Raw genomic sequence first — 24,821 nt, forward strand, 5'->3', positions numbered from 1 at the left:
ATAAGCTTGAGAAAAGATCAATTACAAACAAAAGAACAGATTGCATCATGTATTATATATAAGTCATATGCATTACATATGCAATCATGCTTTTATGAATACATAATGGTAGTGTTCTTAGTTGCGTTTTTTTCTAGCTTTGATTTTACAAAGATTTACAAATGGCTCTGCTAATCAGTGTGATCACAAAAGTGATCATAACACGTCTAAATACATTCATAACACGTCTAAACACATGCTAATTGGAATAAGGAATAATGACCACTCAAAACATTCATATTTCCCACTTCTGCTTATAATAACCAGTGAAACATGAGGCTGATCTTTATTGAACATTTAAGAATAATTTAAATCCAAGTACTGTTTTATTGGAGTACACAAACGATGTACTTGAGTTAAAGTAAAGAAACACTCAGGTAAAATATGACTTTAGTAATTGTAAAAGTGCTCCTACCTTTTAAACTTTCACTTGAGTAAAAGTACAAAAGTATCTGCCTTCAAATGTTCTTAAGTATCCAATGTACTATGATTTATTATAGCTTTAATGTTTAAAAAAAAATTAAAACATTAAAAAAAAAACATTTTTGTCACAAGACTTTTGCTTGTTCAACTTAGTTTATTTAAAAAGACTGAAAAGAGTGTAAAAGTCTATCAGTAGAACGTTTGAAAATTATTAAATTAAACTATTCAAAATATTTAACATTGAAATGTAGTGAAGTTAAAGTCAAATTATCCGCAAATGGAAATACTTCAGTAAAGTAGAGATACACGAAAAAGCTACTTATGTACAATAACAAATTACATTAACTTCCTTACATTCACCAGTGTTGGGAATAAGCTTCAAACAAGTACCAGTACTGATGGTCTCATCTCAAAGATTAGAGTCCCTCAAAATATTACTTACTCACACAAGTGAGGTTTACTCAAAACCCTATTTCAGATTATAGGTCAGTGTTTAAGATGTTGGACTTTTGAATGAAAGGTTCAAATCCCAGTGCCACCAAGCTGTCACTGCTGGGCCCTTGCACAAGACCCTTAACCCTCAACTACGCAGTTGTATAAATGAAATTGTAAATCGTTGTGGGTAAGTAAATTGCTCTGTCAAATGCCATAAGCATCAAAGAAAATGGACGAGATTCATTTAAAAAAGTCCATGTAGTTTTCTCAGGGTTTGTTGCAGTTTGTGGTTGCCATATATTTGATTCTATAGTCTTTGCTTCACAGATCTCTATCAATGATACTACTCTTATTGCATTATTAGAGGTTGCTGTAGACGGCACTAAAAAGCTTTTAATACAATTATGCCTGTAAAATTGATTTCTTTAATCAATGGGCTTACCTGTCTTAAGACCAAGGGCACTTTTAGAGAGCTCCCCAAAGCACAAAAAAACCTTGTTTTTTGGTTTTGGATCAGTGTCATTAAGTTGCTTAATGATTGATTCAGCTTTTAAAAACAGTCACTGTGTGCTGACTAATAATACATGAGATTTTTAACAGTGGAAGAAGAGCATGCAGGTTTGACCAAGCATGCGGGGGCAACCACATAAAAGTAGGAGCTTTCTGTCAGTTCATAAATGGATTAAATTCTATCTTGCTGTAGACTTTCAAAATGAGCTGAAGTCTATATCCAGGCACAGGTTTGCTTGGGGGAAGCACATCTTCTGTTTGATTGCACCAACCCTGTAGATGGCTCTCAGTGACAGAAGGTGTGCACCTGCTCATTTCAAATGTTTGCATGCTCAATTCAGTTTAAGTCCTTTTTTATTATGTGTGACCCCTCTTGGGGTACAACAGTGACAGAAAAAACTTCCTGAGATATTATGAGTAACCAAGAAACTTTGAGTTGAATCCTTCACGGTTTCATTCAAGGTGGAAATATTTCACCTTCTAATACAGGACATAAACCACTATTTTTTACTTTGCATTAAATGGTATCTACAGATTATGGAGCATTTATAAGAAGTAATTTAGATTTTTTTTTTTCAGAGAGGGAGTGGAATCATTCTTTTATTATAAAGTTGTTAGACTACATACTTAAAAAAATGCTCTACTTTTGAACTTTGGAAGTTTTGTTAGTCTTTGTTCCAACTAGAGCCCACCTGCTGCTGCAGAACCTAAAATATGTGGCAACCGCACTTGGCACATCTGGCATAACTCTTTCCTTTCATCATCCACAGTTGAGCTTGATGGTCCCTTTAGTGATGGCATCCCTGTGGTTTCCACAACTGTCATTGCAGCTATTATGTTTATTCTTAAACCAGGTCGCAAATATCCAACATACAAAAAATTCATATAAAATCTCATTTATGCAACTGGAATACTGAAAAATAGCTCAGTGTCCTGACCAGGCATTCAATCCACTGCATTAGGTTGACAATCACTAAAGTTCTAATGTCTATCAGCACTGTCCTCTAAGGTGGGATTTAGAAAATGGGATGCAGTTAGTGAAAGTATTTAAGGGGTCTGTCGCTATGTGTGTGGCAATAGTTCCATTGTCACTACCAGCTTTTGCTATTGGCCCAACTTTTTAAACACGTGTGCCCTCTTTGTTGGCTGCTGTTTGTCCTTGACTGCACCCCAGAAGAACTTGTCTTCCTTTTTGTACCCTTGAAATTACATCAGCAGTCTGTTTTACTTTCATTGTACTCAGCAGCATGGGGAAGTTGCTGAATAAGCCATAGTTCTTTATTGCCTTTAAATGGCATCATAATTGCCATTATTACATTTTTTTGCCAAAATAAATAATTACATTTTCAGGATTTAGGTTTACAACAAGAGAAGGTACACAGTATGCAGCTGATTTTGTTTCTAGTTGTGTTTTGATGGCATAGATGATCAATGGAAGTGACAAATTTTATTTATGGCCTATGTTTTTTGCAGCGTTGGTATGATTATTATTTGCAATGGAACCAGACTGAATATCCTGGAGTGAAGAATCTCCGATTCACCACTGACCAAATTTGGACCCCAGACATCCTGCTGTATAACAGGTAACATCCAAATGAAGCTGCAATTACATTTTTTGCTTTAGTTAAATCACACAATCAAATCATTTATAGATCAAACAAATCATTTGTTTGAGGTGAAGCAAACAAATAAGATAAAGTGGACTACAGTGAAGTGCTTATTCGAAGTGTAAAACTAAACACATGAATAACCCCAAGCCGATAGTCTGCCTAAATAATGATCAGTCTGCTAAAACTCACAAGCTCATTTGAACTAATTTTGCACTTTTATTTTCCCATTACTCTTTAAATTCTATTTTCAATAATTGCATTTGCTGTTTGACCAAAACGGGCTGAGGAACAGGAGTGCAGCCTTGAGCTTTATATGCATCAGAGCTTTCAAGTACCTTCATGCTGATCTTCACAGTAGCTAGCCTACATTAACCTATAGCATGGGGCATTAGAATGTTGGCATCAATTTAATTTAATTCAATTTTATTTTATTTTATTTATACAGCACTTTTAACAATTGACATTGTTCCAAAGAAAATTTACAGAAATAAACTGATTATGAATATGAATTAAAATTAAATAAATTTGTCCTTAGAAGCTTGTCCCTAATGAGCGAGCCAATGGTGGCAGTGGCAATGGAAAAAAATCCCTTAGAATTATATGGGGAAAAGACATTGAGAGGAACCAGACTCAAAAAGGGAACCCATCATTATCTGGAACAGCTTTCTGTTAATCAGTAATGAGGTTTAGACTGAACTTACTGAACCTTATCATTTCGGCGTTAACTTTGTCTTTATGAATTGCACAAAATTGAGAACACACACAAAAAAGCAAATTATATAGGAAATGATTGCTGGTATGCAGTTTCATTGCTTGTAAATATGAAAGAAAGTACAGCCCACAGTGACATAAACTGTTATAATATAGTAATAATATAGTTTATTACATAAACTGTTATAATACTCTATGATACACTGTTTATGATCTCTTTCAGTGTAAATAATAATAATTTTGCCAAATGTACTATTATTTTATATTCACTGATTCCCTACAGCGCTGATGACGACTTTGACTCAACCTTTAAGACCAATGTGCTGGTGAATTCCAGCGGCTACTGCACTTATTTGCCTCCAGGTTAGTTCGTCTCATTATGTTTCTGGTGTCATAATGTACTATAGATTTTTTTCAGGTGGCATTTCATACACAGATTGATATAAAAATAAAAAAAATAGTGAAACAGGAGTAGAAAGCACACAAAGAAATTTTGTACCACTTCACCATCTTTTGGTAATTCATGTCGCTGGCAAACTATGTGAAATAATTTTACTTTTTGCACTTTTACTGCAGAAGAGTTAGTATGTGATCCAATATATTTGAAAAGCTCAGTTTAATAATTTTACACACAAGTAAAACATGCTTCATTAGTAATCAAGGGATCAAAGAAACAACAATCCTTTAATTTAATTCAGCAGAAGCATTTTTGTAATCATTACTTTCATTTTATTCATGCTTAAGCATCTTTTTATCTACTGTTTTTTTATAGCTGAATGCTAAACCAGTGGCACAAAGCTTTTAAACACTACACTACCTTTTACTACACTGCATTAAACTACACTTCATTAAACTACACTACATTACACTACACTGCAATATATTACACTACACTACACAACATTACAATGCACTTCACTAAATTACACTACTCTACACTACACTATATTACACTACACTACCTTTTACTACATTACATTAAACTACACTTCATTAAACTACACTACACTTCACTAAACTACACTACACTGCAATATATTACACTACACTGTATTACACTACACTACCTTTTACTACACTACATTAAACTACACTACACTACACTAAATTACACTACTCTACACTACACTGTATTACACTACACTACCTTTTACTACACTACATTAAACCACACTACACTACACTACATTACACTACACTGTATTACACTACACTACCTTTTACTACACTACATTAAACTACACTACATTAAACTACACTACAATATATTACACTACACTACACTACATTACACTACAATATATTACACTACACTACACTTCACTAAACTACACTGCAATATAATACACTACACTACACTACACTGCGATATATTACACTACACTACACCACACTACATTACACTGCACTACACTACACTACATTACACTACACTGCAATATATTACACTACACTACACTACATTAAACTACACTACACTTCACTATACTACACTACACTGCAATATATTACACTACACTACACTACATTAAACTACACTACACTTCACTACACTACACTGCAATATATTACACTACACTACACTACACTACACTAGAGTATATTACACTACACTGTAATATATTACACTACAGCGACTGATGCTTACCTTCACTGAAAACGGGGAACCGGCAGTGTGGGTTTGCTCGTGCCTTCGAAATTTGCTCGTGAAAAGGTAAGATTTTGCGAGCGAGTTTGCTTGTATCTCCGTTTGCTCGTACTATAGGTTGCTATAGGTTGCAGGGTTTTACTGTACACTAAACAACACTACACTACACTGCACTACATTAGAGTACATTACACTACACGCAGTACACTACACTACCCTAGATTACACTACACTACACAAGAGAACATTACACTACACTTCAAAATATTACACTACACTACACATAGTACACTACATTACACGACACTGTGCTACACTAGAGTACATTACACTACACGCAGTACACTACACTGCACTACACTGCACTACACTACAATACACTACACGCATTACACTACACTAAACGCAGTACTCTAAATTACACTACACTACACTACACTACACTACACTAAATTACACTACTCTACACTACACTGTATTACACTACACTACCTTTTACTACACTACATTAAACTACACTACACTACACTACATTACACTACACTACACTGTATTACACTACACTACCTTTTACTACACTACATTAAACTACACTACACTACACTACACTAGAGTATATTACACCACACTACACTACATTACACTACAATATATTACACTACACTACACTTCACTAAACTACACTGCAATATAATACACTACACTACACTGCGATATATTACACTACACTACACCACACTACATTACACTGCACTACACTACATTACACTACACTGCAATATATTACACTACACTACACTACATTAAACTACACTACACTTCACTATACTACACTACACTGCAATATATTACACTACACTACACTACATTAAACTACACTACACTTCACTACACTACACTGCAATATATTACACTACACTACACTACACTACACTAGAGTATATTACACCACACTGTAATATATTACACTACAGCGACTGATGCTTACCTTCACTGAAAACGGGGAACCGGCAGTGTGGGTTTGCTCGTGCCTTCGAAATTTGCTCGTGAAAAGGTAAGATTTTGCGAGCGAGTTTGCTTGTATCTCCGTTTGCTCGTACTATAGGTTGCTATAGGTTGCAGGGTTTTACTGTACACTAAACAACACTACACTGCACTACATTAGAGTACATTACACTACACGCAGTACACTACACTACCCTAGATTACACTACACTACACAAGAGAACATTACACTACACTTCAAAATATTACACTACACTACACATAGTACACTACATTACACGACACTGTGCTACACTAGAGTACATTACACTACACGCAGTACACTACACTGCACTACACTGCACTACACTACAATACACTACACGCATTACACTACACTAAACGCAGTACTCTAAATTACACTACACTACACTACATTACACTACCATACACTACATTACACTACACTACACTACATTACACTACACTACACTACATTACACTACACTACACTACACTACACTAAATGTAGATTACACTGTACTTCACTACACTACACTACATTACACTATACTACACTACATTGCATTACACTACACTACACTACACTACATTACACTACCATACACTACATTACACTACACTACACTAAATTTCATTACACTACACTCCACTCCACTGCACTGCACTAAATTTCATTACACTACACTGCACTACACTACACTAAATGTAGATTACACTACACTACATTACAATACACTACTCTACATTACACTAAACTACACTGCACTACATGCAGTACACTACATTACACTACACTACACAACACTACACTACACTACAACACACTAAACTACACTACTCTACATTACACTACACTACACTACATTACACTATACTATATTACATTACACTACACTTCACTACACTACATTACACTACACTCCACCACATTACACTCCACTACATACAGTACACTACACTACACTACATTATTTCAGTTCAATTCAACTCATTTTTATTTGTATAGCGCTTTTAACAATGAACATTGTCTCAAAGCAGCTTTACACAGATAATGTGGTGATTAAACGTAAATATGTTCTTTGTAAGTATGTTTGTCCCTGATGAGCAACTGTGGCAAGGAAAAACTCCCCGAGATGGCATAAGGAAGAAACCTTGAGAGGAACCAGACTCAAGAGGGAACCCATCCTCATCTGGGTTGCACCAAATGTCCATTCGAAGCAGATATACAATGTTGCGGGGTACAGTGATGATGATCAGAAGCGAACTGTATTCCTGAATCACTGTAGCAGACTGTTGACATTAACTACAGTCCAATCCATCCTCAAAGCACCCGTTCTACTCCGGAATTACATGGAACCACCCAAGGTGTTGATGAGAGACCGTCCCAAGCTGCACAGAAGTGTAACGATCCACGGAGGGAAGAGGGGCAGGAACAGTGGTCACTGGAGCCTCAGGAGCATGTTTAACTCGACAGAGAGAGAGAGAGAGAGAGAGAGAGAGAGAGAGAGAGAGAGAGAGAGGGTGACGGGAAGAGAAGGATATGGATTATTAGGTGTAACTATTGGTGTATGAAAGTTAATGTCACTGTGCAGTTTGGACTCTGGCAAGACTCGCTATGGCAGCATAACTAAAAGGGAGAACCAGAAGGTAACACAGACATGAGGGATCTCTGGGATAAGAGACGACCCACCACACCACCGTCAACAAACCCGAGTGAACGTGTGAATGTGAGGGGACGACAGCATACAAATATACCAGTTCACCAAACACTCTATATCCATGCTCCCTCCAGATCTGAGCCTTTACCTAAGAAAAATCTACTGATCAAAGGCTTGACTAAATAAATAAGTTTTCAACCTCGACTTGAACACTGAGACTGTGTCTGAGTCCCGAACACTGGTTGGAAGAGGCTGTTCCATAACTGTGGGGCTTTATAAGAGAAAGATCTGCCCCCTGCTGTAGTCTTTATTATTTGAGGAACCAACAGATAGCCAGCACCTTTTTGATCTAAGTAGGCGTGGAGGATCATACTGGTACAGAAGTTCACTCAGATACTGCGGTGCGAGACCGTTAAGTGCTTTATACGTCAGTAGTAGTATTTTATAATCAATGCGAGATTTAATTGGGAGCCAGTGTAGACTGATTAAAACAGGGGTGATGTGGTCATATTTCCTAGATCTAGTGAGGACTCTTGCTGCTGCATTCTGAACTAACTGAAGCTTATTTATGCACTTACTCACACACCCAGACAGTAAAGCGTTACAGTAGTCTAATCTAGAAGTAACAAAAGCATGAACTAGTTTTTCTGCATCCTGTAACGACATCATATTTCTAATTTTAGCAATATTTCTAAGGTGAAAGAAGGCGATCCTGGTGATATTATTCACGTGAGACTCAAAGGAAAGACTCGGGTCAATAATCACACCAAGGTCTTTGACAGCCGTACACGCTGAAACAGAAACACCATCCAGAGATGCTACGTAATCGGAAAGTTTACTTCTAGCTGCATGTGGTCCTAGTAAAAGTACTTCCGTCTTATCTGAGTTGAGCAGAAGAAAGTTATTAAGCATCCACTGTCTAATGTCCTTTACACACTTCTCAACATTGTTAAGCTGATCTCTCTCATCTGGCTTTGCTGAAATATACAGCTGTGTATCATCAGCATAGCAATGGAAGCGAATCCCATGTTTATGAATGATTTCACCAAGAGGCAGCATATATAAAGAGAAAAGCAGTGGGCCTAAGACAGATCCTTGAGGAACACCAAACTTTACCTCATAGAGTGTGGAGAACTCACCATTTACATCAACAAACTGATAGCGATCAGTCAAATAAGACCTGAGCCAAGAGAGCTGTTCCTTTATTCCAACAACGTTCTCAAGTCTAGCAAGTAGTATAGTGTGATCAATGGTGTCAAAAGCTGCACTAAGGTCGAGCAAAACAAGTAAGGAGACAAAACCCTGATCAGAGGCCAATAAAAGGTCATTTACCACCTTAACTAGCGCCTTCTCTGTGACTGATACATTTCAAAAATGTTATTCATAAGTAGATGTGAGCATAACTGCTGTGCTACAACCTTTTCTAAAATTTTGGATATAAAGAGGAGATTTGATATTGGTCTGTAGTTGGACAACTGACATGGGTCAAGGTCAGGTTTCTTAATAAGGGGGTGGATAACTGCCAGTTTGAAGGATTTAGGTACATAACCAGTGCTAATGGAAGAGTTTATTATTTTTAAAACAGGTTCAATTATCTCTGGAGTTATCTGTTTAAAGAAACTTGTAGGCAAGGGATCGAGAATGCAGGTTGATGATTTTGATGAGGAGATTAATGAAATTAAGTCATTCTCATGTGAAGCTTTGTAGTTGATTGTCTGTTATAATTACGTCTACAGGGTTACTTGTGAAATAATCTGAATTTATATTAACCGTCTGGATTTCTTGCCTGATGTTTTCAATTTTATTATTAAAAAAGTTCATGAAATCATTACTACCTATTGATGGTGTGCATGTTAGCGCAGTGCTTTTATTTCCTGTTAATTTTGCTACCGTGCTGAATAGTTATTGTTATTTCTGAATTGTTATTTTCTATGAGGGTGGAGAAATATGCTGATCTAGCAGCACTAAGAGATTTTCTATAAATTAAGAGGCTCTCCTTCCATGCTATTTAAAATACTGTTAATTTTGTTTGACGCCATTTACGTTCTAATTTTCAAGTGTTCTGTTTTAAGGTGCGTGTATGATCATTATACCACTGTGCAAATTTTTTCTCCCTGATCATTTTGGTCTTAAGGGGAGCTACATCATCTAGAGTGTAATGTAACGTTGTTTCTAGGTGTTCAGTGGCCCAGTCGAGCTCTGCGGGGTCTGACGGAGATCTGTCTAATATCGTAATTTCTGGAAGATTATTGATAAAATGCGCTACACTACATTACACTACACTACACTACACTACACTACACTACACTACATTACACTACACTACACTACACTACATTACACTACACTACATTACACTACACTACATTACACTACACTACACTACACTACATTACACTACACTACATTACACTACACTACACTACATTACACTACACTACACTACATTACACTACACTACACTACATTACACTACACTACATTACACTACACTACACTACATTACACTACACTACATTACACTACACTACATTACACTACACTACACTACATTACACTACACTACACTACATTACACTACACTACATTACACTACACTACACTACACTACATTACACTACACTACATTACACTACACTACACTACATTACACTACACTACACTACACTACATTACACTACACTACATTACACTACACTACACTACACTACATTACACTACACTACATTACACTACACTACATTACACTACACTACACTACACTACACTACATTACACTACACTACACTACACTACATTACACTACACTACATTACACTACACTACATTACACTACACTACATTACACTACACTACATTACACTACACTACACTACATTACACTACACTACATTACACTACACTACATTACACTACACTACATTACACTACACTACATTACACTACACTACATTACACTACACTACATTACACTACACTACACTACACTACATTACACTACACTACATTACACTACACTACATTACACTACACTACATTACACTACACTACATTACACTACACTACATTACACTACACTACATTACACTACACTACATTACACTACACTACATTACACTACACTACATTACACTACACTACATTACACTACACTACACTACACTACATTACACTACACTACATTACACTACACTACATTACACTACACTACATTACACTACACTACACTACACTACATTACACTACACTACACTACACTACATTACACTACACTACATTACACTACACTACACTACATTACACTACACTACATTACACTACACTACACTACATTACACTACACTACATTACACTACACTACACTACATTACACTACACTACACTACACTACATTACACTACACTACATTACACTACACTACATTACACTACACTACACTACACTACATTACACTACACTACATTACACTACACTACATTACACTACACTACATTACACTACACTACACTACACTACATTACACTACACTACATTACACTACACTACATTACACTACACTACACTACATTACACTACACTACACTACATTACACTACACTACACTACACTACACTACACTACATTACACTACACTACATTACACTACACTACACTACACTACATTACACTACACTACATTACACTACACTACACTACACTACACTACATTACACTACACTACACTACATTACACTACACTACACTACATTACACTACACTACATTACACTACACTACACTACACTACACTACATTACACTACACTACATTACACTACACTACACTACATTACACTACACTACATTACACTACACTACATTACACTACACTACATTACACTACACTACACTACACTACACTACACTACACTACATTACACTACACTACATTACACTACACTACATTACACTACACTACACTACACTACATTACACTACACTACACTACACTACACTACATTACACTACACTACACTACATTACACTACACTACATTACACTACACTACATTACACTACACTACACTACACTACATTACACTACACTACATTACACTACACTACACTACACTACATTACACTACACTACATTACACTACACTACACTACATTACACTACATTACACTACATTACACTACACTACACTACATTACACTACACTACACTACACTACATTACACTACACTACATTACACTACACTACACTACACTACATTACACTACACTACACTACATTACACTACACTACACTACATTACACTACACTACATTACACTACACTACATTACACTACACTACATTACACTACACTACATTACACTACACTACATTACACTACACTACACTACATTACACTACACTACACTACACTACACTACATTACACTACACTACATTACACTACACTACACTACATTACACTACACTACATTACACTACACTACATTACACTACACTACATTACACTACATTACACTACACTACATTACACTACACTACATTACACTACACTACACTACATTACACTACACTACACTACATTACAGTACACAACATTACACTACACTACATTACACTACACTACATTACACTACACTACATTACACTACACTACATTACACTACACTACACTACATTACACTACACTACATTACACTACACTACACTACATTACACTACACTACATTACATTACACAACATTACACTACACTACATTACACTACACTACATTACACTACACTACATTACACTACACTACATTACACTACACTACACTACATTACACTACACTACATTACACTACACTACACTACACTACATTACACTACACTACACTACATTACACTACACTACACTACACTACATTACACTACACTACATTACACTACACTACATTACACTACACTACATTACACTACACTACACTACATTACACTACACTACACTACACTACACTACACTACACTACACTACACTACACTACATTACACTACACTAAAGTACGCTAACACGGTAACGTGGTGAGGTAGAAATGCAATGACTGAGGCAAATTTTAAACGAGATTAGATAATGGTCTGAAATAGCTTCAGACTGTGGAATTATGACTAAGTTTTTTATTTTTAATCCAAATGTTAACAACAAATCGAGAGTGTGTCCACCACTATGAGTGGGTCCTATAACATTCTGATTAATTCCAACTGACTCTAGAATGGACACAACTGCTGCTCTTAAGTAGTCTTCCTGATTATCAAAATGAATATTAAAGTCACCAACAATTAATGCTTTGTCTAAAGAAGTAGCTAAATTTGTAATGAAATCTGCAAATTCTATCAGAAAATCAGAGTAGGGCCCTGGGGGTCTATAAATAATAATTAGTGGAATTAACTGACTGGACCTGCTTTCGGACACTGAATATTTTATGTTGGTGTAAAGAACTTCAAATGTTTTACATTTTTGTTTAGTCTTTTGTGTGACGTTTAGATTATTATTATAAATAGCTGCGACTCCACCTCCTCTGCCATTTAGACGGGGTTGGTGTATGTAACTATACCCAGGAGGACTCGCTTCATTTAATGCTACATATTTATTCGATTTAAACCATGTTTCTGTCAAACACATTATATTAAACTCCTGGTTGGTAATAATTTTGTTCATAGTAAGTGCTTTTGACGTGAGAGATCTAATATTCAACAATCCAATTTTTAGATCAGAGGTGCTGGCTGTGCATTCAGTCCTATTTAATTTAATGTTAATCAGGTTACTGAAACAGACTTTCTGATAATTCCTATATTTTGGTTTTGCTCGGGGGACAGACACAGTCTCAATATGGTGGAACCTGAGTGACGACTTTGTGCAGCTAGCAGATGGTCGGTTTAGCCAGTCTGTCTGCTCCCTGGCCTACACTACACTACATTACACTACACTATACTACACTACACTACACTACATTACATTACACATCACTACACTACACTACATTACACCACACCACACTACACTACACTACATTACACTACACTACACATTACACTACACCACATTACACCACACTACACCACACCACACTACACTACACTACACTACACATTACACTACATTACACTAAATGTAGTTACACTACACTACACCACACCACACTACACCACATTACACTACACTATATTACATTACACTACACTACACTACACCACATTACACCACACCACACTACACCACATTACACTACACTCCACCACATTACACTACACTACACCACACCACACTACACCACATTACACTACCCTACACTACACTACACTACATTACACTACATTACACTACACCACATTACACTACACCACACTAAATGTAGTTACACCACACTACACTACACATTACACTACACTACACCACATTACACTACACCACACTAAATGTAGTTACACTACACTACACCACACCACACTACACCACATTACACTACACAACAGTACACTACAGTACACTACAGTACACTACACTACACCACACTACACTACACTACACTACACTACACATTACACTACACTACACTACACCACACTACACTACACCACACCACACTACATTACACATCACTACACTACACTACATTACACTACACTAAATTTCATTACACTACACTACATTACACTACCCTACACTACACTACACTACATTACACTACATTACACTACACAACAGTACACTACACTACACTACACTACACTACACTATATTACATTACACTACACTACACTACACTACACATTACACTACACCACATTACACTACACTACACCACATTACATTACACTACACTACTACACTACACTACACTAAATGTAGATAACACTACACCACATTACACCACACTACACTACACTACACTAAACCACATTACATTACACTAAACTACACTACACTTCACTACATTACATTACACTACACTACATTACACTACACTATACTAAACTACATTCCATTACACTACACTATACTAAACTACATTCCATTACACTACACTACACTTCACTACATTACATTACACTACACAACATTACACTAAACTACACTATACTACATTACAGTATACTACACTACATTACACTACACCACACCACACTACACTACATTACTACACTACACAACACTACATTACACTACACTACACTACATACAGTACACTACCCTACCCTACACTACACCACATTACACTACACTACACTACATTACACTACCCTACACTACACTATATGTAGATTACACTACACTACATTACACTACACTACACTGCACTACATTACACTAAACTACACTACATTACACTACACCACACTACATTACACATCACTACACTACACTACATTACACTACACTACATTACACTACACTACAATACACTACGCCACGCTACTCTGCACTACATTACACTACATTACACTACACTATATGTAGATTACACCACACTACACTACATTACACCACACTACACTACACTATATGTAGATTACACTACACTACATTACACACTACACTACACTACACCACATTACATTACACTAAACTACACTATACTAAACTACATTCCATTACACTACACTTCACTACACTACATTACACTAGACTATATTAAACTACATTCCATTACACTACACTATACTAAACTACATTCCATTACACTACACTACACTTCACTACATTACACTACACAACATTACACTAAACTACACTACACTACATTACACTACTACACTACATTACACAACACCACACTACACTACACTACACTACATTACATTACACTACACAACATTACACTACACTACACTACATTACATTACACCACACTACACTACACAACACTACATTACACTACACTACACTACACTACACCACATTACACCACACCACACTACACCACATTACACTCCACTCCACCACATTACACTACACCACACTACACCACACCACACCACATTACACTACCCTACACTACACTACACTACAGTACACTACAGTACACTACACTACATTACACTACACCACACTAAATGTAGTTACACTACACTACATCACATTACACTACACTACACTACATTACACTACACCACACTAAATGTAGTTACACTACACTACACTACACCACACTACACAACATTACACTACACTACATACAGTACACTACCCTACCCTACACTACACTACACTACTCTGCATTACTCTACATTACACTACACTAAACTACACTACATTACACTACACCACACTACATTACACATCACTACACTACACTACATTACACTACACTAAATTTCATTACACTACACTACACTACAATACACTACACCACACCACACTACACCACATTACACCACATTACACTACACTACACTACACTCACACTACACTACACTACACTATATGTAGATTACACTACACTACACTACACTACACTACATTACACTACACTACATTATCTAAACTACATTACACTACACTACACTACACTACACTAAATGTAGATAACACTACACCACATTACACTACACTACACTACACTACACTAAACCACATTACATTACACTAAACTACACTACACTTCACTACATTACATTACACTACACTACATTACACTACACTATACTAAACTACATTCCATTACACTACACTATACTAAACTACATTCCATTACACTACACTACACTTCACTACATTACATTACACTACACAACATTACACTAAACTACACTATACTACATTACAGTATACTACACTACATTACACAACACCACACTACACTACACTACATTACACTACACTACACAACACTACATTACACTACACTACATACAGTACACTACCCTACCCTACACTACACTACATTACACTACACTACACTACATAACTCTAACCTACACTACACTAAATGTAGATTACACTACACTATATTACACTGCACTACACTGCAATATATTGCACTAAACTACACTACATTACACTACACCACACCACACTACATTACACATCACTACACTACACCACATTACATTACACTACACCAAATTTCATTACACTACACTACACTACGCCACGCTACTCTGCACTACATTACACTACATTACACTACACTATATGTAGATTACACCACACTACACCACATTACACTACACTACACTACACTAAATGTAGATAACACTACACTACATTACACCACACTACACCACATTACATTACACTAAACTACACTACACTTCACTACATTACATTACACTACACTACACTACATTACACTAGACTATATTAAACTACATTCCATTACACTACACTATACTAAACTACATTCCATTACACTACACTACACTTCACTACATTACACTACACAACATTACACTAAACTACACTACACTACATTACAGTATACTACACTACATTACACAACACCACACTACACTACACTACTACATTACATTACACTACACAACATTACACTACACTACACTACATTACATTACACCACACTACACTACACAACACTACATTACACTACACTACACTTCACTACACTACATTACACTACACTACATTACACAACACCACACTACATTACACTACACTCTATTACACTCCATTACACTACACTACACAACACCACACTACACTACGCTACATTACACTACACTACATTACACAACACCACACTACACTACGCTACATTACACTACACTACATTACACAACACCACACTACACTACGCCACATTACACTACACTACATTACACAACACCACACTACACTACATTACACTACACTACACACACTACATTACATAACACCACACTACACTACACTACATTACACTACACTACATTACACAACACCACACTACACTACACTACATTACACAACACCACACTACACTACATTACACTACACTACACTACACTACATGACACTACACTACATTACACTACACTACACACATTGCAGAACGGAAAAAAAAGATGAAATACCAACAATCATCTCTAATATTGTTTATCATGAGGAAGTGATAAATGAAAGAGACAGTTTTTTATTGCAAGAGTAAAAACGGCATTTTGCTGGCAGACAACTGTCAATATTTTTGGCATTTATTTCTGAAAAGAAAGAAAAAATGTTTTACAGACTTATAGAACCCCCACTCTTGCGTTGAAACACAGATTAATGATTTCTTTCTATCATTCCACATGAGCAGTCAAAAGGATTCCCATCATCTTATGAGTCATATTAAATGTGATTATCTCATTTTAGAAGTGCAGACACTAAATTCATGTAGCCTTTATTTTCAAGGGAAAAATATTCAGGTCTGTGAGACACAATCTAAAATATCATTTTAATTTTGGTAAAAGTCTTTACACACTAACTAACCCTGCTGTTTTGCTTTAGAAGCATGGGCAGTACATTTTAGAATATTATATTTGGTTCATTCTATTAGAAAATGCTAGACTATGTATACTGATTGGCCACATGAATCAGTAAACCTTGCTGCCATGACGCCTGTTGCCGGTTCACCTGTTGTCCTTCATTGGATTACGTTTGGTCCCTAATATATCCCACCACTTGAAAGGTGCCACTGTAAAGAGATAATCAATGTTATTCATGCCACCTGTCAGTGGTTTTAATGTTATGGCCGACTGGTATAAATTTCAGATAGTTTTCCTTGCTAAGATGTCGATTCTGCAGTTCAGTGTAGCTAAAGAGTTATGCATGTACTAAAACTAAAAAATAAATAAATAAATAAAAATAAAAAAAGATGAGAAAGCCTGGTAGCAAGTTTGATAGTGGTATGCTATGCTAGCAGAAATCTTGTTGAGAGGTTAGAAATACACATGTAGAAACATTGGGCAACTGGTGGTTTGTAAATTGCAAAATATATCTAAATATACATTCAATATTAGTTCAATTAATTGAATTATTTTCTTAATAATGTTCAATAATATGTTTTGTATGGTGTAATAGCATAATAGTATGTATTGTAATTAAAAAATCAACTGTATTATAAACTAAAATATTACTCACTAAAATTAAACAGTCTAACTGGAGTCAGTTTTTGGAGGAATGATGAATGATGATTGAAGGATAAAGTAAGAGATACCAAACATAAGTGACTGATTTACAGCATTTAGAATTTCAATTTAATAATAATGACACATTTTGGCAAACCTTATTAAAGTTTTGATCCCTGTAACAGCCCTAGAGGAATCCAGGGCCAGGGTTTGCAGCAGTGTTTTCTAGCTTATAAGCTTTTGTCAATGATTAGCCTCTGATTTTAGGTGTTCTGTTCCCAAGGTAACAGCATTGGTGAGAAACCCATGTGATGCACTAAAGATATGTGGTTCAGGGGAAGAGCTACGGTTAAATTCGTGAGCATTGATTTGTATCAAAAGTATTTTCTAGCCATTAGTGAAGGCCTAATTGCATCCCGGTGAAGGATGAGAGAATGCAGAGAAATATGAACAAGATTCATGGCGATACTATAAAGCCACTGAGCTGCAATTCACAAATGGATCATATAGATGCTGTTTGTGAATTCATTCTTGTCTTTGGTGAATTTGTTCCATATGTAACTGGGCTTTATGCTTTATACAACACACATTTTTTTTTTGCTTTCTGCAAGCATGCACATAAGTTTTAACATTAATATAAATGGGTTGCCTATGGCTAACGTCTATGTTCACTTTAAAATATATTTATTTGGCAGGCACGTCTATCCAAAGCAACAGACGGGGAGGGGGATACAATTGAAGCAGCTGAGGCTTCTCAATCACTGTCCTCTGAGGGCCACTCAGTGTGAAGTGCAAATTGTGGTTTAAAAGGCCATGTGGGGGCAAATGGTCAACCACTGTACTGTCAAAAAAGCCTAGGGTTAAAAAGGAATTGCCAGTGTAGTAATGAAGATGTTATTAAGTTAAATTCATATTAAATAACTCTTGCAATCTGTGTGGTGGGCATTCGTTTGCGTAAAACACTATTTCATGAATTGGCTTTAATGCAATGACCATCAAAAAGCCCAATCAAACCCTATTCTATTTTCTTGTGGTCAATTTGGGCTTGGAGGTCACCAAATTTAACATTCTAAATTTTTATGTCAGGGAAATTGATGTACATGTTTCAGATGTCCAATGTCCATGGTTGCCAGATCTGAGTGACAGAAGCAATTTTTAATTAATTAATTGTAATTAACTATTTATATTGAAACAATAAAAAATAAGCATTATGGTTAGTGTTTTGGTAATGATATGGTAAGAAATAAAACTAATCTATAAAGCATATTTTGGTGCATTTCTGTAATTGAATGAAGCCTTGACTTGACTGGTTTCTAAATAATCTCAGATTTTAGTAGCACTGACTCTTGCTTGTGAAAGCGCTAGCACTAAAAACATTTCAGAAATGATTGGAGCAGGAATATGTAGTGTGTGGCCTTGAAATAAATGATGGAACGATCAAACGAAATAAAACGAACTTTTTGAGATCTTTAGAACTGCACTTAAAAAGGACAGCAATAAAAATCTATATTTTGTGAAAAGCCAATTTTTAAACATAGGTAGTTTACTGGGGTTTAAGATAAAGACAATTCAAGATTTTTTATTTGTCACAAACAAAGAATACAGTGAAATGTAAACCTGATCAGTTGTTTACAAAACTGTGCATTAGATAAAAGGAACCAGAAATATATAAGAGCTAAATAAGAAAATATGAGAAAATAAAAGAAAGAGGTAAAATATATTAGATATATAAATATATTTAGATGTGCAAATTGTATGTAAAAATAGGGAAGTACAAATTATATAGGATGTAATAAAGTATGACAATAACAAATCAAATTGCCTTAAATTATTTTAAGAAATGTATTAAAAAAAAGAAAATTCATTGTGGCACAACCACACACCTGGCAACGCCGTTTCTAAAGCTCTAAACAGAACACACGTATTTAAATTATTTAAATAAATAATAATAATAATAATAAAAAAATGGCCACTACACTTTCATAAAAGAAACATATTACATTAAAGTTCATAACCTTTATGAAACAATAAAAAATGAAGCATTATGGTAAAAGTGAAACAAATCTATACAACTTATTTTGGTGCATTTCAGTAATTGAATGAAGTCTTGACTTGACTGGTGCAATGTTTCAAAAAAACAACAACTCAGATTTCATTAGCACTGACATTCTTGGTTGTGAAAGCACTAACAACATTTCAGAAATGTTTGGGGCAGCAATATGTAGTGTGTGGCCTTGAAATAAATTATGAAACAATCAAACTAAATAAAAATTTATTTTTGCGGCCTTTATAACTGCCCTTAAAAAGGACAGCAATAAAATGTTTTTTTTTTTTGGCTTTATAACAATTTAATTACAAAACAATATTTTACTTCTTGTAGATTTCCTTTTGTAGTGCAAGCAAGTAACCTGGATCTACAGACACTGGACCTGTACAAGGCAAAGTCAGATTTATTTTTATATTAATGAGTTATACAGGAATACTTTCAGATGACTGAGAATCCAAAGAACAAAAAGTGCACATAAATCAGCTCTAAATAAAGACTAATAAACGATGGCTTATATTTTCTTATCCTTATTCAGTAAACAATGTTGGATCACCGAGTAGCTGCTTTTTATATCAACACAATCTTCAACAATTCATTTGCAACACTTTGCTCTCTCTACACAGCACAGCTTCTTTTTTCCTTCTGCTTTATCTGCACTGCCTTTCTTCTTTCTCTCCATGTTTATCTAGTCTACACGCATCCACAAAGACAGGGAATTGATCATTGGAACTAGACAGACTGAGTGGAGTCTCCAGTTTGACACTGATCACTCAGAAAACAGACAGAATGGGAATTTTTAAATTCTAATTTTTAACTTTCTTGGTTTTAAGCAAAAAATAGAAGAAGAAAAAATATTTTAATGTTTTAATATTTTAAACACAGCCATTTTACATTTGCTGACAAAGATTCAATGACAATATAATCCATTCAATCCAATTTACTTTTATTTGTATAGCGTTTTTAACAATGCACATTGTTTCAAAGCAGTTTTACACAGATAAAGCAGTTATAAAGTTGTATAAAATAATGTATAAGTTTAAAGCCAATAAGTTGGTTTCTTATAATTGTAAGTTTGTCCACAATGAGGGAGTCAGTGGCACCTGTGGCAAGGAAAAACTCCCTGAGATGGTATGAGGAAGAAACCATGAGAGGAACCAGATTCAAAGGGGAACCATCCTCATCTGGGTGGCACCAAATGTTCATTCATTGTTAAGGTGTGCACTGATGGATGCTTAAATGCAAAACTGTTCATGCAACCTGTGATACTTAACTGTTGCTATTAATTACAGCCCAAACCCATCCTCAAATTTCTTGAGTTTCTCAGTAACTTCATGGATCTTTAGTTGATGTAGAACCATCCAGAGTTTCACAGAGTGGCCTGTGTGAGAAGTATATATTCCATTCTGATATGAGCTGTCATCCAAATTTTATATTCAGAAATCAGAAAAAAATCTATATTGCCATTTTGTCCAGTGGTTTCAAATCATCCTCTTACTTTCTGCCAAAGAAACAATGAGCTCATTCAACTAAGGCCATTATGTCTCCTCTTAGTTCTGGCTTTGTTTCCTACGTATTTGAAACTGCCTTCAATCGCTTAAGTTTTTTTTTAATTCAGACATTGAACCTAATACATAGATATTTCTAACCTCCCTTTTTTGGCAATCTCCTCATGCATTCAGTAGCTCTTTACTTCAAGGAACACATGGCCTTTCGAAACCTTTCATTCTGGAATCAGAACAAACCATAGCAGAATTACAAACTGCTTGATTGCAGATGATTGTGAATGGCTAAACATACAGTACCTGTCCTAATGAACCTGCCAGCTGTTTCAGATATATCTCTCTGTCTTCATACGATTTTAATTATACTCTTGATTACTATTTAATTATAATCTTGATTATATTATATCTCTAATACCTACAGAACTACTTTGATTGATAAGTTTTAGCTGGAGTTTGATCAGTTTTGACAGGTGTGTATTCTATTGGGTTTAATTCTCCACCTACTTTGTAAGCCCTTGGTAATAACAGCATGAGGTGTGGTCTGAGGTTCTATGCTGATGATAAACAGATTCTCACACAGACCTCCTCTTCCCTCGCTGGTTGACAGCCTGACTGATCTAAAGGCTGCAAACTCTAAAGTTCATCAATAACAAATCTAAGTCAGTACTGATTACAACCCCAGCCAGGTCCCGCTGAGTATCCATGACTTAATAAAAATTCACTGCAGCTCTCTTTAGAAGCCTTAGTGCTACTGTAGGCACATCACTATTATTTGGTTATTATATAAAAACACAGCTAAGCATTCTTTCACCTTGCAATAATTTATTCCTCTTCTTCTCCTACTTATTTAAAGATATTTGATTCACATCTGACATACGTACCGTAATTTCCGAACTATTAAGCGAACCCAAATATAAGCACTGAATTTGACAAAGATTTTTAATTTGAACATAAATAAGCCGCGCCTGTCTATAAGCCGCAGTGTCTACACTGAAACTAATAAACTTTACACAGGCTTTAACAAAAGACACTGTGTAATGGGTGAAATATGTTGTGGCTCCTTTAAGAGCAGAGTGGCATTTTGGGAATAGCCTGCCATCGCCTTTTTTCCGGTATTACTGCATGTGTGCAAGACCGAGGAATATGTCCTTATTATTTTCTGATGCTCATTTCTAAGTTTCTTTGACTAACCAGTAACGCTGTTGCCAAGAAAAAAAAAGCACGAGTTTTGGAAACCTGCTTGTGCTTATATAATTTCTGTTGCAACTGAAGTTCACTGTCTTCCTCCTTCCTTTCACAACTATATCTCTCGAGAGTTTATCTTTTGTTATTGTCGTGCGTTTAAAAATCACCACCGGTGGAAGTTTTTTCTCCCGATGCCGTGCAGCTCAGAACACAAGTGAGGTGCGTTTTTTCGTTTCCGTTTGGAAATTTCATTGGTCTAATGTTATGGGGTTCAGTTTTTTGGCTTGAAGTTTGTGAAACCGGGAAAAATCCAGGAAAAATCCATAAATTAGCCGCTTCGTTGTTTAAGCCGCGGGGTTCAAAACGTGGCGAAAAAGTAGCGGCTTATAGTCCGAAAAATACGGTAACTGTAATATCCATGTTTAGGTGAAAACATAGAAAAGTGTTTATATATGCAAATGGAGCTTTGTAAAATGGTAATGACTCTTAACATTGCTAGATACAGAAACATTATCTGATGTGGCCATTGTTAGCTGTGGGGTACACTACATAGCTTGTTTAATAATCACTTAAGACAAGTGTGTTCATCAAAGTATCAGTTTGACTGTTCGAGTATCTCTGCAGTGGGTTATGAACTTTGCTGAGGTACAGTTCTGTGAGAAGATCAGGATGAACAAACAAATAAATATATGAACCGTTTGCAGTTGGCTGTTGTAGTTCTATTTACAGTGGGCAAGTTTATAAATAGAAAGATAAAAAATTGAGTAAAAGCACATGGACAGATGAAAAAAGAGACATATAACTGTAATCTATTAACATATTTACATATTTACATTAATTAAACTCAGTTAATAACATTAAACAGTTGAAAATTGAGTCAGAGCATTTTATTAAAGGAGAAAAACAAATGAAATAGATTACAAATGAACAATTGGTGAAACATTGTGGTACAGAATACATAATCAT

The 24,821-nt window shown here is 35.5% G+C and overlaps 1 protein-coding gene across 1 annotated transcript in view; it reads left to right on the top strand.

The window, feature by feature from the left end:
- chrna11 (cholinergic receptor, nicotinic, alpha 11) overlaps positions 1–24,821 on the top strand; it is a 53,232-nt gene that overhangs the window by 6,599 nt on the left and 21,812 nt on the right. The window contains exons 4-5 of the mRNA XM_046843665.1: positions 2,881–2,990; positions 4,012–4,091. Coding sequence (XP_046699621.1) covers positions 2,881–2,990; positions 4,012–4,091 — 190 coding nt within the window. The remainder of the gene's footprint in view (positions 1–2,880; positions 2,991–4,011; positions 4,092–24,821) is intronic.

This window comes from Silurus meridionalis, chromosome 29 (assembly GCF_014805685.1).
Source record: "Silurus meridionalis isolate SWU-2019-XX chromosome 29, ASM1480568v1, whole genome shotgun sequence".
Classification (NCBI taxonomy): Eukaryota; Metazoa; Chordata; class Actinopteri; order Siluriformes; family Siluridae; genus Silurus; species Silurus meridionalis.